The sequence below is a fragment of the Sceloporus undulatus genome, chromosome 2 (assembly GCF_019175285.1).
Source record: "Sceloporus undulatus isolate JIND9_A2432 ecotype Alabama chromosome 2, SceUnd_v1.1, whole genome shotgun sequence".
In the NCBI taxonomy this organism is placed as follows: Eukaryota; Metazoa; Chordata; class Lepidosauria; order Squamata; family Phrynosomatidae; genus Sceloporus; species Sceloporus undulatus.
The window spans coordinates 316,234,902-316,251,083 of NC_056523.1; the positions used below are offsets into that span (position 1 = coordinate 316,234,902).

Genomic DNA, 16,182 nt, shown 5'->3' on the forward strand with positions numbered 1-16,182 from the left:
TCTTCAACCAGCAGGAACCTCCACTGGGTTGCAGTCCCTTTGACAAACAGAAGGATCCCATCCATGAACAAAAGAAAATTCACAATCCAACCTGTTGTTATCTCATCGCAAAGACCAGCTTCTATAAACAAAAATACTTTTTCTGACATTTCTATGTTTTGTATATAGGACTTTTAAGCTCAAAGACCACAGCCAAGTTTCAAACTGATAGTCAAATAAAAATTCTCCATGCCATAACTTCCATTTAATTTTCTCCCAAATGCTCCAGGGGATTTTCTTTTTTAAGTTGAAAAAATCTGGTGTGTGTGTGTGTGTGCGCGCGCGCGCACGCTCGCACACCACCAGAAAATTGCTGGGCTGTAATATAATGTGTTCACGTCTTCTTACAGGCTGACAATATTTTTTAGACCATCTCAGTCTTTAATTGTAGCCTGTAATGTAGAGATGACATTTTTGCAACTAAGACTTTTCTTGTTACAGCAAAGATTGGAGCATAGATTCCTTTAATAATTTTAATTTTTAAAAAATCCTCCAAGGGGAATACAAAACTAAAGGCAGCAGCATTATGTTTATTAATAATCAGTGAATTCATGCAGATATCATTAAAGTTGCTGTTATTACAAGTTGCTATGGCAGATTAATTGCCTGATCCTCATTAAACCTTGGAATCTTCTTAAACTCATCTTGCTTTTTGAAGAAAAGCTGGGCCAATATATGGTCTGCTGTGGCATGAAAATAGTCATCCATATCAAGAGTTTGCAGCTGCAAAACACACCAGAAACACACACACACACACACACACAAAAACAACAAGCAGCATTTAAATTTCGGAGTGGAAAATACTGACATTCTTCAGGTAGTAACAGTGTTAGGTTAAAATATACATATTTGGTGATAAGCTAACAAGTATTTTTAAAATATTCAAAACTGCCACCTATGCAGTACGTACCATCATCAGTATGATTCTCCCCTCCAAATGCCATAAGGTGGGTGTGATGTACCCTTCCAAATGTGATAGGACTACAACTCCCATTCTACCTCACCAGAGTCTGCTTGGACATGCAATTCCACAACATGTGGAGGGATGCATAATTTCTAATCTTGATGTATACTATCATGTCTGCCTCCCTTTCCTAATCATATTACCAACTACAAAGTGAGTGGTAGGTGTAGCATCTGCCCCACTCCTTGGTGAGCTGTGTGTGTGTGTGTGTGTGAAAGAGAGGAACATCTCCTGGATTCACTGTGGGCTGGATTGAAGCCATCCATCTACCCTGTTGGTAGTGGTTTCCCTCCTATAATATACAATTTGTATTTTAAAAAAAGGAAGAATGAATGAATCTACAACATATAGATCCTGGATCTGCTTCACAATAACCCACTAACTGATTACTGGTTGCTGCCTGGGGAATATATGTGAGCACTGCCAAATTCCTAAGGCATCAGTGCAAATTTCTTACCTGGTTTCCAGTGGTTATTTTTGTGTGCCTTCAAGTTATTTTTGACCTAGGGCAACTCTACGGTCTTGTTCGGAGGGAGTTTGCTTTCCTCTGAGGCTAAGAGAGTGTGTCTTGCCCAATGTCATGCAATGAGTTTTCAAGGGTGAGCAGGTATTCAGACCCTGCTCTCCCAGAGTTCTAGTGCAACACTTATACCATTACACCACACTTGCTCTCAGTGTAGATTTCTCACCTGGTTTCCAGTGCTGAATGCCAAAATGAACAGCAAGTCCTCATCACATGTGCTCTTGATATAATGTTGCGTGCCAACTGGGAAAAATACAACATCTCCAACCCCAATGGTGAAGTCAGTGGTGAGTGAAGGCGAAAGAATAACACCTACCTGGAGAAAGGAGGCACCAACAATATTTGAAGGGGTGTCATATTGGCCGAACCCAAAGGGTGCTGAACAATGGCTCCTTTTCATCCTGGAGAGAAGTGACCAGTGGGGTGCCACAGGGCTCTTTCCTGGGGCCAGTGCTATTCAACATCTTTATCAATGAGTTGGATGACAGAATTGGGGGCATACTCATCAAATTTGCAGATGCCACCAAATTAGGGGGAGTAGCTAATACCCCAGAGGACAGGATCAAAATTCAAAATGACCTGAATAGACTAGAAAGCTGGGCCAAAGCTAACAAAATGAAATTCAATATGGAGAAATGTAAGGTGGAAAAAAAGAAATGCATAGCTATAGGATGGAGGACACCTGGCTGAACAAGACTACATGTGAAAGGGATCTAGGAGTCCAAGTAGACCACAAGTTGAACATGAGTTAACAGTGCAATGCAGCAGCTAAAAAGGCCAATGCAATATTAGGCTGCGTCAATAGATGTACAATATCTAGATCAAGGGAAGTAATAGAGCCACTATATTCTGCTTTGGTCAGGCCCCACCTGGAATACTGCCTCCAGTTCTGGGCACCACAATTCAAAAAGGATGTGGAGGAACTGGAGCATGTCTAAAGGAGAGCAACTAAAATGGTGAAGGGTCTGGAAACCATGCCCTATGAGGAACGCCTTAGGGAGCTAGGGATGTTTAGTCTGGAGAAGAGAAGGTTAAGAGGTGATATGATAGCCCTGCTTAAATATTTGAAGGGATGTCATATTGAGGGAGCAAGCTTGTTTTCTGCTGCTCCAGAGACTAGGACCCGGAGCAATGGATGCAAGCTACAGGAAAAGAGATTCCACCCCAACATTAGGAGGAACCTCCTGACAGTAAGGGCTGTTAGAAAGTGGAACAAACTCCCTCAGAGTGTGGTAGAGTCTCCTTCCTTAGAGGTCTTAAAACAGAGGCTGGATGGCCATCTGTTGGGGATGCTTTGACTGAGAGTTCCTGCATGGCAGAGGGTTGGACTGAATGGCCCTTGTGGTCTCTTCCAACTCTATGATTCTATATTAACGATTGAGCAAGCTTGTTTTCTGCTGCTCCAGAGTCTAGGGCAAAGAGCAACGGATGTAAACTACAGGAAAAGAGATTGCACCTCAACATTAGGAAGAACTTCCTGATAGTAAGAGATGTTTGACAGTGGAACACACTTCCTCTCAGTGTGGTGGAGTCTCCTTTTTTGGAGGTTTTTAAACAGAGGCTCGATGGCCATCTGTCGGGGTGCTTTGTATATTCCTGCATGGCAGGGAGTTGGACTGGATGGCCCTTGAGGTCTCTTTCAACTCTTATGATTCTCTGATTCAATAGAAAGTACCAGTAAGTGTAAAGTAAGACAATTGATTCTGTAATGAACCCATGCACACTCAACTGTTTGTAATAAAAGCAAGGAAAAATCAGAGGCTTAAATACACAGGGCTTTTACCTTATCACACAGGAGGGAAGCACCCAAATCCTCTGGATAAATCCCGGTGTTTAGATCCCAGGAATATCCTGCAAAAGTGGGATTGTTTTCATACATGTCAGGCTAACTGAGCATTAACGTGACATTAACCCATGCAGAAAGTCACAAAATTGCACCTTTTTTTACTTTCAGGATGCTCTATTAGCACAGCGTGTGTGAAAACAATCCTGCATTTGCAGGATATTCCCAAGATTTAAAACCTGTTTATCCATGGGATTTGAGTGCCTTGCCTTCTGTGTGATAAGGTCCTGAGACCACTTTGGTTCTCCTGACATCCTGCTAACATCCTAAAGTGTGGAAGCTTCCCCTCTGAAATCATCACAACTCTTTCAGCAAGAACGTTTGTAAAGGCTCACTTCCATCAAAGTGCTTTAAATTAACAGCTACCTTTCCGCATCCACTGATGACATATCCCATCTCATTGGCATTGAAATGAAAATGGGGCTGGCGTAGACCATTGCTATAGATCCGGAGTGTTCCCAAGGTAAGCGCATCTTCCTTCTGAGAGCAAGAAAAATATTAACAAGATATGAACAAAGGGTAAAAGCAACACTGGGGTGTAGTGGTGAGCTACAGACTATCATATATACTTGACTATAGGTCAACCTCATATATGTCAAGAGCAGGTTTTGGAGCAAAAATTATGGATTTTGATATGACCCTTGGATAAGTTGAGGGTAAAACTTAGGAGCATGTAATGAAGGATGTAAAGGATGAAGTAATGGAAAACAATGTCAAAGAAGTTACAAAATTCCAGCAGGCATGACTGTTTGTGCACATACTACAGGCTGGATGGATGAGAGAGTAGAGGGGGATCAGTGCTCCCAGGTTAGATTAAACTCTTGCCTTTCACCATATATACATATATGTGTGTGAAAATAAAGTATTTACATTGACCCATGGATAAGTGGACTCAAGTTTTTGGATCAATTTTTTAACCTAAATTTCTAGATTTTACATGAGTATATACAGTATATTTATTGAGCATATATTGTGGTTGGTTGCTGTATTTGCTGCTGTAGTACCTATTTTTGTTTGTTTGTTTTTAGACAACAAGATAATCTTTCTCAAATTGTAGAGCATTCAATGGCAATTCCAAGCATGAGCGGCAACATTTTATTCTTGTCCACGGGGAATCCTACAAGACTCCTACCCATTTTTTTATTATTGGTGTTTTGATGTTTTAAAATATATGAACTTTTCATTGTGCAGGAGTTTTTAATATCAAAACCAACATTTGATACTGTATTTCTGTTGCCTGATCTAGTCTGGTCAACAGTATACCAACCCGACTTTACACTTGCACACTTACCGAGTGGAGAAACTCACTGTAAATGGTTTCACTGGGTTTCAGGCCTTTTCCATCTTTCACATATCGTGCCCACTGGATTATTCCGCCTGGAAAACGGAACTCAGTTGACCCTAAATTGAGGACAAACAGCAGCCTCAGCCATCAGGAAATATAGCAACAGTTATACAATATTTATTAGCTCAAGTTGTTTACTTGGAGATCCTTGCAGATAGAGCAGAAATAATAAATGAGTACAGAGCACTCTGCAAGCGTAATGTTCAGTTTCAACTCCTTGCATCTCCTTTCCGGACAAAACTCCCTTGGCTAAAACTCTGGACAAATATTGTCTATGAGCACAAACACACTAGATGGACCAATGGTTTGAGCTCAGTAACTCTCTTCCTTAATTAAATATTTGGCATCTGTCTCTAACTAGCAAGGACTGATTAGACTATGCTGCAAAATAGAATTATGAATATATTGAATGCATTTAATGCTGGGGAAAATAAAGCAAAATTTCTCTATCCAACTGAGTCTAAAACTCCAGAACAGATTGCAGGGTCTATAACAGATTCTACACTTCATTCTGAGCAATCCTTATCAAAGAGTGGGTCTACACTTGTAAGAATACTGGGCTCACCCAGAGTGTTCTGGCCCTAAGGTAAAGTTATTCCCTGTTGATAAGGTTGCCAAGTCATATCCATCCATAGGGGGCAGTGCTCATCTCTGTTACTAAGCTGAAGAGCCAGCATTGTCAGAGACTACTCTGTGATCGTGTAGCCAGTATGACTGCACAGAATGCTGTTTACCTTCCCACCGGAGTGGTACCTATTTATATACTTGCATTTACATGCTTTCAAACTGCTAGGTTGGCAGAAGCTGGGACTAGTGATGGAAGCTCACCCCATCATGCGGCACCTGGGCCTCGAACTGCCAACCTGCTAATCTTGCAATCAACTGTCAGCATCTTAACCACTGCAGCCACCACTTCCCTAAATTTCCCCCAAATTCCCTCCCTTATCTGCTCTGTTTTGCTGAGGGTTTTTGGCTCTTGCAGTGAACTATGGCTGGCTGCCTTCCCACATAGCCCTTGTTTGTTGCCCAGTGGTACTGCTAAGGTCAGAACTTGATGCCTAATCACTCTATTGATGCTGTGCACCTTGTTCTGACCTTAGACTGACTTGTGCCTGCAACAGTGGTGCTGGGCAACTTGCAGGGACTGCAGGTAAAACGGTAGCTGCTGTTGTCACTGCAAAGGGAGCTGAAACTCTGCAGCAAAAGGTGAATTATTTAAATGCAGGTTGGGGGAGGAAGCCCCAAATTGGGTGCCGGCATCATGAAGACAGTCAAGACCTGATTTAGGGTTTTGGCCTTGCATTGTGTGAACAGAATGCAGCAAGTCCATGGAGAATTTGAAGTAAATCACCCATGTAGATAAGCTTTAAAGTTCTGTATGACATAATAGCGATGTCACTGGCCCCTACTGTACCAGAACTTTGGAAAAATGCTCCCCTTGGTGAGTCCAATTATGACTGGATCTGGTTCCTCAGCTGAAATGAACTGTACAGCTAACAGTCCAGATACAAAGGTCTACCAGAATGACATCCCATCTTGGTCTGTAGTACCTTTGAGATCAAAGAAGTACCGCCACACAAGATTGTCTGCAGACTGCTTATAGTCAGTGTTCTGAACAAGCTCTGCTAGGTTGGGTGGAAGGTTGATAGCTTGGTCTTCTACTTGTTTCTGGAATGTCCTGATGAAGTTCACTCCACCTTGAGGCTTGAAAGAGCACAAAAAACATATTTCATTTAATGAATTAAACCATGAACGAAAAATAGGTTCAGCTATCAAAATACAAATTAGGTTTTTAAGAGAGTGGGAAGAAACAAAGGCCAAGACCAAGTTAAAAAATGTAGTTATTTTTTCCCCATTTCTTTTTAAAGGTTCCTATCATGCACTCAAATGAACCATGAAGAAACTTGTCAGTTTTTGTGAAAGGCTGAAAGGAATCATTTCATATACTACACAGAAGGAAATGTTTGTGTGACAGCTTACCGATAACCATATGTTCATAATGAAAATCTCATCATCCATAAAATGATGATGATGATGATGATGATAATGCTATATCTCCATTAACAAAGTACATGTATTCATGAGCATAATTTCTTTCATAGAAAATTTGGTACCAGAGGTAAAAATGACATGTAAAGAATAGGGATAGGTTACTGTATCACAAAAAAGAAGAGCAGTTCAACATGTTTTAGTAAACTTTATATTTAGCACTAAAAAACTGCATATGTATGTGTTTGTGGGGGAGAGGGGCAGCCAAGTCTGAAAAGCTCCACATAAGGAAACAAAGGTGTGGTACAGACGACACAAAAGCACTGTGCTGGCGCCAATTTTAGGGTTAGGGACCGCGCGGCAACAGCATAGTCCCTAACCCAAAAACGTGCCGGCGGCACAATAAAGGCAGCGTCCCGTGAACACAGACACTGCCATTATGACGTAATGGATGCATAGCATCCGCATGCTATGCTGTGCCAATTACATCACAAGTACGCTACTGGCGCATTCGCGACATCACTCTAGTGGCTCAAAAAGAACCCAGTTTTTCTGGGTTCTTTTTACTCCGGAGTGATGGTGCATGGTTTGGGGGCTGTGCCATCCCTCCGGAGTAAAAACAGGCACCGGCAGGCCGTCGTTTCTCTGCGGTCTGTACTGTGCCAATAATATTTTGAACCTTCTAGGGACCATGTGAACATTTCTTCCAAAAATGCATCCAGGGATTTTTTCTTTTCTTTTACCAGCCTCCAGTTTTCTTATGGTTTCAGTTTTAGTGGCTAGATTTATGCTTTTATGACATGCTGGGGAGGCAGGCTTAGCTGCTTACTTCCTTTCTCTCTGTTTTGCTGTTTGCAAATCTCAGCAAGAGATTCTGGATGTAGCTGCTTTTTACCTTGCCTGCAATAGACAGTCACACACAGCTACAGTAGGATCGGCTACAGCAAAATCTCATTCTTTGCCAGCACAAGCTTTACTGCATTGTTTGCCACAGGCATGCTGCTGCAACCTCCTGGCACCAAACGTTTGTGTTTCTCCAGCCCTTGTTCACCATTCTCCCAATAGTGGTGCTGTTAAAAATTTCTACTAAACAGAAGACAAGGAAGAAAAGAGGGAAATAGGCAGGCACAAAAAGACTTTATAAACAGGAGTTTCTTTGTCAGAGGCTTAAACTGAGATTATGTCTGTAATGTGGAAAGCCCTTTTCACAAACCTTTAATGACCTTGATGCAATGTCTTCAGGTGTTGAGAAAAATGTATCGTCCATATCCAGAGTCTGTAGCTCTTCGTGGGTTGTAAAAAACAGCAAGAACAAACAATCTTCTGTTCCAACATTCTTGAGCCAGTGCAGTGTGTTGCGAGGAAAGAAAATGATCTGGCCTGCTGTGACATTGTATGTGGTAACTGTATTTCCACCAGCATCAACCACGCCTATCCAAGCAGTGCCCTGAAATACACATGTAGAGAAAGAATAGGCATGTTCATGTCAAAACTTGATATATGATAATCTAACAACATTGCTTTACTCAAAATGTCCCCGTACTCTCCACTCCCTAGTAGACACAGGAATTTTGCCATGTCTCCTTCCCTGACTGTTTTAGGCCATTTGCTCCAACTATCTAAATTTGGCTGGAACAATTCCAATTACAGTTGGCTCTCCTTATCCACTGATTTTTTTATGCACAGATTCAAGCATCCACAGCTTGGAAATTTTCCAAAAAAGTATAAATTTCAAAAAGCAAACCTTGATTGTGCCATTTGATATAATGGCCACTATTTTGCTATGCTATTATATTTAATGGTATTTGAGCATCCACAGATTTTGTTATCCATGGAGGATCCTGGAACCAAACCCAAGTGGATAACAAGGTCCTACTGTAATCCTCTATCATCCCACTTTTTCAGCCACCTTTAGAATGCCCCAGTTTCTCTTTCCTCTTCCCACTTTACCCCTTTCTCCTCAACATACTTCATTTGCTTCAAACTGAGTTCAAAGTGCAAACGTTGTTTGTGCTCAGTTAATTTAGCAAGAGGGAGAGGAGATGAAGAGGTGGAATGTTGCCCTTCCCTGCTGGCTCAAACAAAAGCAAACTGCTGCAGCCTCTCCTTATGTTCTTCCTCATTAATAACTTTTGCCACCTTGACTACATTCTGACATTGATGGGCTACAAATGTCCCAACTATCATCTGTGGAATGATGGAGGGCATGCCTTTCTCTAAAATAGAAAGGCTCTGGAAATTTTGAAAAAAGACATCCCTGGTATAAATCAGCATGGAGAGGTGGAACATAGCAGAATTTTTTCCACATATCCAGATGGCATTTTGAGTAAAAAAAGTTTTATTTTAAACCAGCCAATCAACCAAACATTCCAAATTTTGGAGGGCTTCCCCACACCAATAAATGCAAGTGTGAATGTGAACAAGAGAGTGTGAGTGTGAACAAGAGAGGGTCAGCATTTTGTTTTTATGTTATTATCACTACTATCTGCCTTAGGTATCTTTCTGTCAGAAAGGCATTTTAAAAAAGTTATATAAGTAACCAAAGCTGTACCTTTAAGAGATAGCCATGCTCATTGGCATTGAAATGCCAGTGTGGTGCCCGCAACCCTTGGCTCTTGATTTGTAAGGTTCCAAAGGACATCTTGGAACGCTGAGCATTGATGCTTCTTCCAAATGCCATTTCTTCCTGATTCTGGTATTCTTTCACATTCTTTCGAAATCTAGACCATTGAATAGTACCACCTGGAAACTCATGTTTCTAGAAAGCCATATAAGCACAGTAGCATTGGCAAGTGTATTACATACAAGTTTAAATGTAAAATGGTTCTTGGTGGCCCATAGATCTCCACCCTGAATATGGCTGCCAACCTTTGATTTCAGGGAGGGAGGGGACCCTAGTCCCTTGTCATCTTTGTTAGGCACTGATCAATACTTGGTCAATTCTGTTCATCCCTTTCAGAATGTTGACTAGGAGCTGGGGACATGATCCGAAACTATTCGATTAAGGTAGTACACCCCCCCAAAAAAAAACCTCTAATGTTGAGGAAATGTTCATGGTGGTGGGTTTTCAAGGGAGTGTAGGGTATAGGGAAAGGGTTAATCACTCTCCGCATAGGCCACAAGCCCAATCCTCTTTGTAGCTGATAGTTGAAAAAATGTTTAAAAGGTGTGTATGAAATGTATACATGTTAATTTGACTCTTAGAAATTAGGCCAATGACCAGATTTGATAATGGCAACATCCACTGGTTGTCTATTCTGACTAGTAACAGCTTGTTTTAAGTGGATTGGTTAAGCAGATAAGTATCATTTGCTTTTGCAACTATTAATTTTACAGGTTCTTTGGACCACTTTTTCTACTTCTTGCATGCGTTTGAAGTAGAATTACCAAAGGGACTTGTTGTGGATCTTGATAAATAGATATCCTAAAATTAACTATGCCCCATCTAGCATAGTGAGAAGACCCCAAGATCATGTAAAGTACTGAAGGTTTTACCATGCAACTGCAAACAGAAAAGCTCACTGTGTCTTAGAAACTGTTGAATGGTGTGTGTAAGTGATACCACAGGCTTCAGCCTGAATGGTGCAGAATTCCACACTTATATTGCAATACAACTGGAAATATACATCAAGCAAGTGGCCACTGCAACACTGCACATGTTGAAGTGTCTCATACTGGGCCAAGTGTATATAGTGGAATTCTTTATTTTCTTATACAACAGAAGCAAAATTAAAATTAAGCCCACTGATCCTGTGCAGAACAAGGACTGAGAAATAGTTGAATTTCTACCTTGGACTTGCTGAGATGATGGAGAAACTGGAATTTCAGGTCCACCTGAGTTTGGTATGGAGATGTTCTCGGTGTTTCCCCAGCAATGGCTTCACGTTTTTCTACATTCAGTTCTGGTTTTGGTTCTACTTTAAAGCCGGCATTGCTGACACAAACCAGGGACACAATTAACACTCCCACCAATGTGGTGATAGTACAGGCCAAAAGGCACACCAGAAAAATATTGAGCATGGACCAGTGGCTCTTTTTCTTCACCAATAAAGAAATAATAAAAAAAGGAAAAATTAGCAGCCAAGTCTACCAAGAGACAAAGAGAACAATACTAATACAGTCCTCCAATGACTGTTGATAACAAGATTATGAAGAAAACAGCATGATTCCATGAAAACATGAGGTCTCTATCAATTTAGGAATGAGAGCTTCTTTTGTGGGCGACAGAGACCCTGATACATCTTGTTAAGGTCCTAAATATTTATATCTGTAAATAGGAAAGGCAAATGCACTAATGTCCCATCACGTCATGAACAGGTTTCATTTTTAGAAGAGATGTCAGAAAAAATAAATCACATTTTGGGGATCTACACTGTAAAACACACACACATGATACAGCAAGCCATGCATCCAAGAATAATGTGTAATATTGCAATACAGTAGCAGTCTCTCTCTCTTCCCACCCATTATTCTGAAGCCATTAAGGTATACAAAGAAAGAAAAGTAAATGGAAGGAGTATAAAGTTTTTTCTCCTCCAGCATCTAAATTTCTGCTAGAAATGGAACAGCATCTGGAAAATGTACCATTGACATTCTGAAGATAAAGGAATTTCTTGAGAGCTGCTGACTGACTTTTACTAATTAACCACCCTTCAGTTTGATTTGGGTAATAGCTGACCATTTTACCTTATCACACACCTGCATGACTAAATATATGGGGTAAGGAGATGACAACCTATTTAAAACAGATTTAATAGGTGTTACCACCTTCTTTTTCTGGCAGGGCTCCAATATCTTTACTAGATACCTAATTTGAATACTTTCAGCTGATAATACCTTTTCTTATCACTGAATCTCCATGCCAAGAAAAGATTCATGAGTTGAATTTTAGGCAGTCAGCTTCTAAAGACAAAGGACAGCCAACATTAAAAATAACCAATACCGTAAAAAGTTATCCGCATTGTTAATTTTGCAGTTGTAAGCATGGGGTAGTTTTTAATTTGCAAGTATTACATTGCTAAAAATAGTGTGGATTTGCTGTTTTGGGGAGAGGAAATTTAGGATCCAGATCTGTTGGTTTTGTCCTGTTCCTCCATGCAAAAGTTCCTCTTTCCATTGCGCTTCTTGGCTTTGACATTAAACACTATTGCTTAAATTTTGGTCTGACTAAATTTGCCCAACCTGTTTAGGAAACTGCTTGAGCAAGCAGACAAACGAATATTAGCTAATTCAAAACTGCAGATCCATCTGACATAGAGATCATTAGGTGGCTCTGGAGAAGTCATCACCTGCTTTCAGACATAACCAATTCAACATTATGTCTTCCTCCAAGTCTTTCCAACCTTTTCTTCCAGCATAGGCACAAAGAGATCAAAACTTTATACTTGTACTTTAGTGTCATTGCACTTCAACATGTTATCCAAAACCCAACATTTAAGATGCAATGGGATCTTGTAGCACCTATAAGACTAACTGTATGAAAGAAGTTGTAGCATAAGCTTTTGTAGACTTGGCCTACTTCCTCAGATCAGTTTATGCTACCTCTTTCACACAGGCCCGTTACAGACGGGCCTAAAAGTGTGCACTCCATGTGTGCTAAGGTTAGAAAGGAGCGTCCTTTCCGGACGCTTCCAGCCCTAGCATGCGCAGAGTGCGCACAAAATGGCGGTGGCCATTCCACACAGCCACCACCATTATGATGTCACGACCGCACCGCCTCCAAACGAGGCGGCGCGGACGTGATGTCCTTGCGCCGCGCGAGGGCGCTTAGAGTGCCCTTTACGCAGTGTAAGAGGAGCTCCGAAACAGAGCTCCTTCTGGAGTTTGCATCGCTGGCGTAGCCTTCAGATGGTTGCGCCAGCGGCGCAGAGGAGAAAGGGACCAAGCGGCCCCTTTCTCCTCCCCCCCCGTCGCCGGGTGTCCTTGGGGCTTGAAGCCCCAAGGATACCCCTTTCCAAGCCATGGGGAAGCGGCCTTTTGCCGCTTCCCCGCAGCCTGGAAAGCAGCGGATTGGGGCCTCGGAGGCTGCCGGTCTGGCAGCTGAGGCCCCAATACAGCAGGGAAAGGGGCGGGTGCAGGCCGCCCCAAACGGCAGGTCTGTAACCAACCACAGTTTGCTTAAAAAATGCTAGAGGATTCCTTTGCATACTGCCATTCCAGACTAAAATGACTATGGGGCTGTAACAGACCAGCTTGAAGTGCTGGTGTGGGGCATGCCTCCACACCAGCATCATACCACCTGCCTGACCACACAGTGGGTGGCATCACAAAACTCTTTCATACACCACATGCTGAAAGGAGTGCCAAAAGTGCCACCACCATGGCAAGGGTGCCTTTTTTCTGGCTCCAAAAGGAGCTGCATTTTGCGGTTTATTTTAGAGCTGGCAAAGCGCCAGATCAGGGCGGTTGCCTTGGCCCTGATCCAGCACTGAAAGGGGTGGCATGATACCACCTCTTTAGGGCAGTCTGTTTAGGCCCTATGTCTCTGAATTCTACCAACATTAAAAATTATTAATGTTTGTTCATTTAGTTGCTAGTTATATTTATAGCCTGATTTTATTTCAGTAATGTTCAAAGCAGCATACATGGCTGTTTCCCTTTCCACATTTTCCTCCCAACAACTATGAGAGAAAATGTGAAGAGAGAAAATCTTAGGTTGGCCTAAGATTAAAAAAAAGAGGGGGGAGCACAGAACCTGCTAGCTTCATAATATGTATTTTAAAGCTGTGTTGTGTCCACCAACTAATCTGAGTTCAGATTGCATAGCAAGGTTTGGCTAACACTGGAGGGAAAAAAAGCAGAAGGAACAGCTCCCAGACTCCTGTTTGTGGGGAAAAGGTGGAATTAGTTCAGGGAGATATTAGACTCATTCTCATAGTCAAAGTTCATTATCATTCAATGCAATGCAGCACACAGATTTCCACCAATACATCTGAAAAGCTACTTCCATAGTATTCATCTATTTGTCCCATACTAGCTTGACCAAGAGCCCTTTGTTGTTGTTGTGTGCCTCCAAGTCATTTCCAACTTATGGCGACATCCTAGGAAATCCTGGGATTTGCAGTTTGCCATTGTTAAGTGCTATCATGTTGGCTTCAGCCTATGGCTACTCTACAAATGAGAGCTCTTCAAGATGCTCTAACAATCCTATTCAAGTTTTACAGAGTCAAGGCTGTGGCCTCCTTGACTGAGTCTATGCATCTATAAACCAGTCTTCTACTTTTTCTACTGCATCCCACGTTACTAAGCATTACCATCTTTTCTAATGAGTTATGCCATTCCAGATAATACCTAAAGTACAATAGTCTCAAATTTAGTCAATTTGGACTTCAATAGAGACTTCAAGCTTGACTTGCTCTAGCACCCATTTATTGGTCATTTTGGCAGTCCTTGTATCCTTGGAAATCTCATCCAGCACATTTCAGGTGACTTGATTCTCTGTCAACTTTCTTCACTGTCCAGCTTTCACAACCATATATAGAAATCAGAAATACGATGACATGAACAAGCATTACTTTGGTGTTCAGTGATATAACTTTCCAGTTGAGGATCTTATGTGGTTGCCCTTCCAAAGTCCAAATCTTCTTCTGATTTCTTGGCTGTTGGTTGTTAGGGTTTCTTTACAGTTCAGGAAAAAAACACTCAGAAGTCTCAGTGAGAAAATTCTAGTGTCTCACCTAAAATAAAATCAATACCTACAAAACATAGAATTCTATAGGATGCTGCCATGGCAATTAAAGAGGAATCATAATGCTATAACTGTGTAGTGAGAAAGGTCCCCAAGATAGAACCAACATAGTGTTATCCACTTAATTAGATAGGACAAATTGTCATTTTCTCCAGACTGCAGTTGAGAAAGAGCACAACCAGTCCTCATGCCAGGATACACTCCATTCACACCGTAACAGTGTCCTAAGGTCCCATCATATCTCTCATGTGAAATAAACGGCAACAATTCCCATAATGAGAAAAACACAAGTGGTGCATTATATGGCCTCTCCCTTCACCTATCATAATCATGGATGTTTCACTAATTAAAGCTACTTGAAACATGTGTTGTACATTGTATACATCTGGGATGCTGAAAAGAGCTACAAGAGACTTGTAATTCTTACTTTCTGTATCCTCAAAAGGAATGGTATGATTATGAATATCAGTAGCTGAGATCCAATTACTTAAATCATAAGTTTCTTTTTCCCTCAGGATAGCACTTTTTGACATATCCGTTTGCTGCATCTACTTTGCTCTTTCGTTTATCAGCTTCTGATATGAACCAGATTTCCACCTAGCAATATTGTAGTAGTCAGAATGCTAGACTAAAATAGGGAAGGCATGGGTTTAAATTCCCATTCAGCCATGAAACTCACTGATTGACCTTGGCCCAGTCAGTATCTCTCACTCTAATCTAACTTGCAGGTTGCTGTGAAAATAAAATCAAAGACTTTCCACTGCTTTAACCTCTGGAAAGGAAGGGTACAATATAAATGGAAGGAAGAAAAATACAGTAGCAGTCTCCTGTTGGGTGGTGCATTCCCCATGCAGGAGAACTCTATGTGCAAAATCCAGGAGCCCTTTGACACTATACAATTATAGCATTATGATTCCAGTTTAATTACCATGGCTGCATCCTGTGGAATCCTGGAATTTGTAGTTTAGTTAGACACCAGAACTCTCAGGTTGAGAATTCTATATTGTGAATCCCAGGATTCCAAAGGATGGAAACATGTCAGTTGAAGTGGAGTCACAGTGCTATAATTATGCAGTGTGAATGAGTCTCAGCATGCTCTCCTAAGAACAGAATTAAATCAATCAATTAATATATATTAATAATATATTATATAAGTCATTGTTAGTTTTTGATGATGATGATGATGATGATGATGATGATGATGATTATATAAAATTAGAATCATAGAATCTAGAATCAGAGTTGGAAGAGACCACAAGGGCTATCCAGTCCAACCCCTGCCATGCAAGAAATCTCAATCAAAGCACCCCCAAGAGATGGCCATTCAGCCCCTTTTTAAAGACTTCCAAAGATGTAGACTCTTCCTCTCTCCTAGGGATTGTCTTCCACTATCAACAGCTCTTACTGTCAGGAAGTTTCTCCTAATGTTGAGATGGAAACTCTTTTCCTGTAGCTTGCATCCACTGTTCTATGTTCTATTCTCTGGAGCAGCAGAAAACAAGCTTGCTTTATCGTCACTGTAACACCCCTTCAAATACTTAAACAGGGCTATCATATCACCTCTTAACCATCTCTTCTCCAGACTAAACATCCCCAGCTCCCTAATTCATTTCTCATAGGGCATGGCTTCCAGACTTCACCATTTCAGCTGCCCTCCTTTGGACATGCCCCAGTTTCTCAACATCCTTTTTGAATTGTGGTGCCCAGATGAGGCCTGACCAAAGCAGAATAGAGTGGCACTATTAATAATTATTATTTCTGCTCTGGGGTTGGCTCTGTTATGAACTAATTG

General features: G+C 41.3%; 1 protein-coding gene across 1 annotated transcript; it reads right to left on the bottom strand.

The window, feature by feature from the left end:
- Positions 1-541: 541 nt before the first annotated feature.
- LOC121923655 lies at positions 542-11,811 on the bottom strand. The gene is made up of 9 exons (XM_042454299.1): positions 11,540-11,811; positions 10,493-10,741; positions 9,255-9,461; positions 7,917-8,150; positions 6,265-6,418; positions 4,661-4,770; positions 3,736-3,849; positions 1,693-1,842; positions 542-762 (listed from the first exon to the last, which is right to left on the bottom strand). The coding sequence occupies exons 2-9, from the start codon at positions 10,721-10,723 to the stop codon at positions 628-630; spliced, it is 1,335 nt and encodes a 444-aa protein (XP_042310233.1). The 5' UTR covers positions 10,724-10,741; positions 11,540-11,811; the 3' UTR covers positions 542-627.
- Between the last annotated feature and the right edge of the window lie 4,371 nt (positions 11,812-16,182).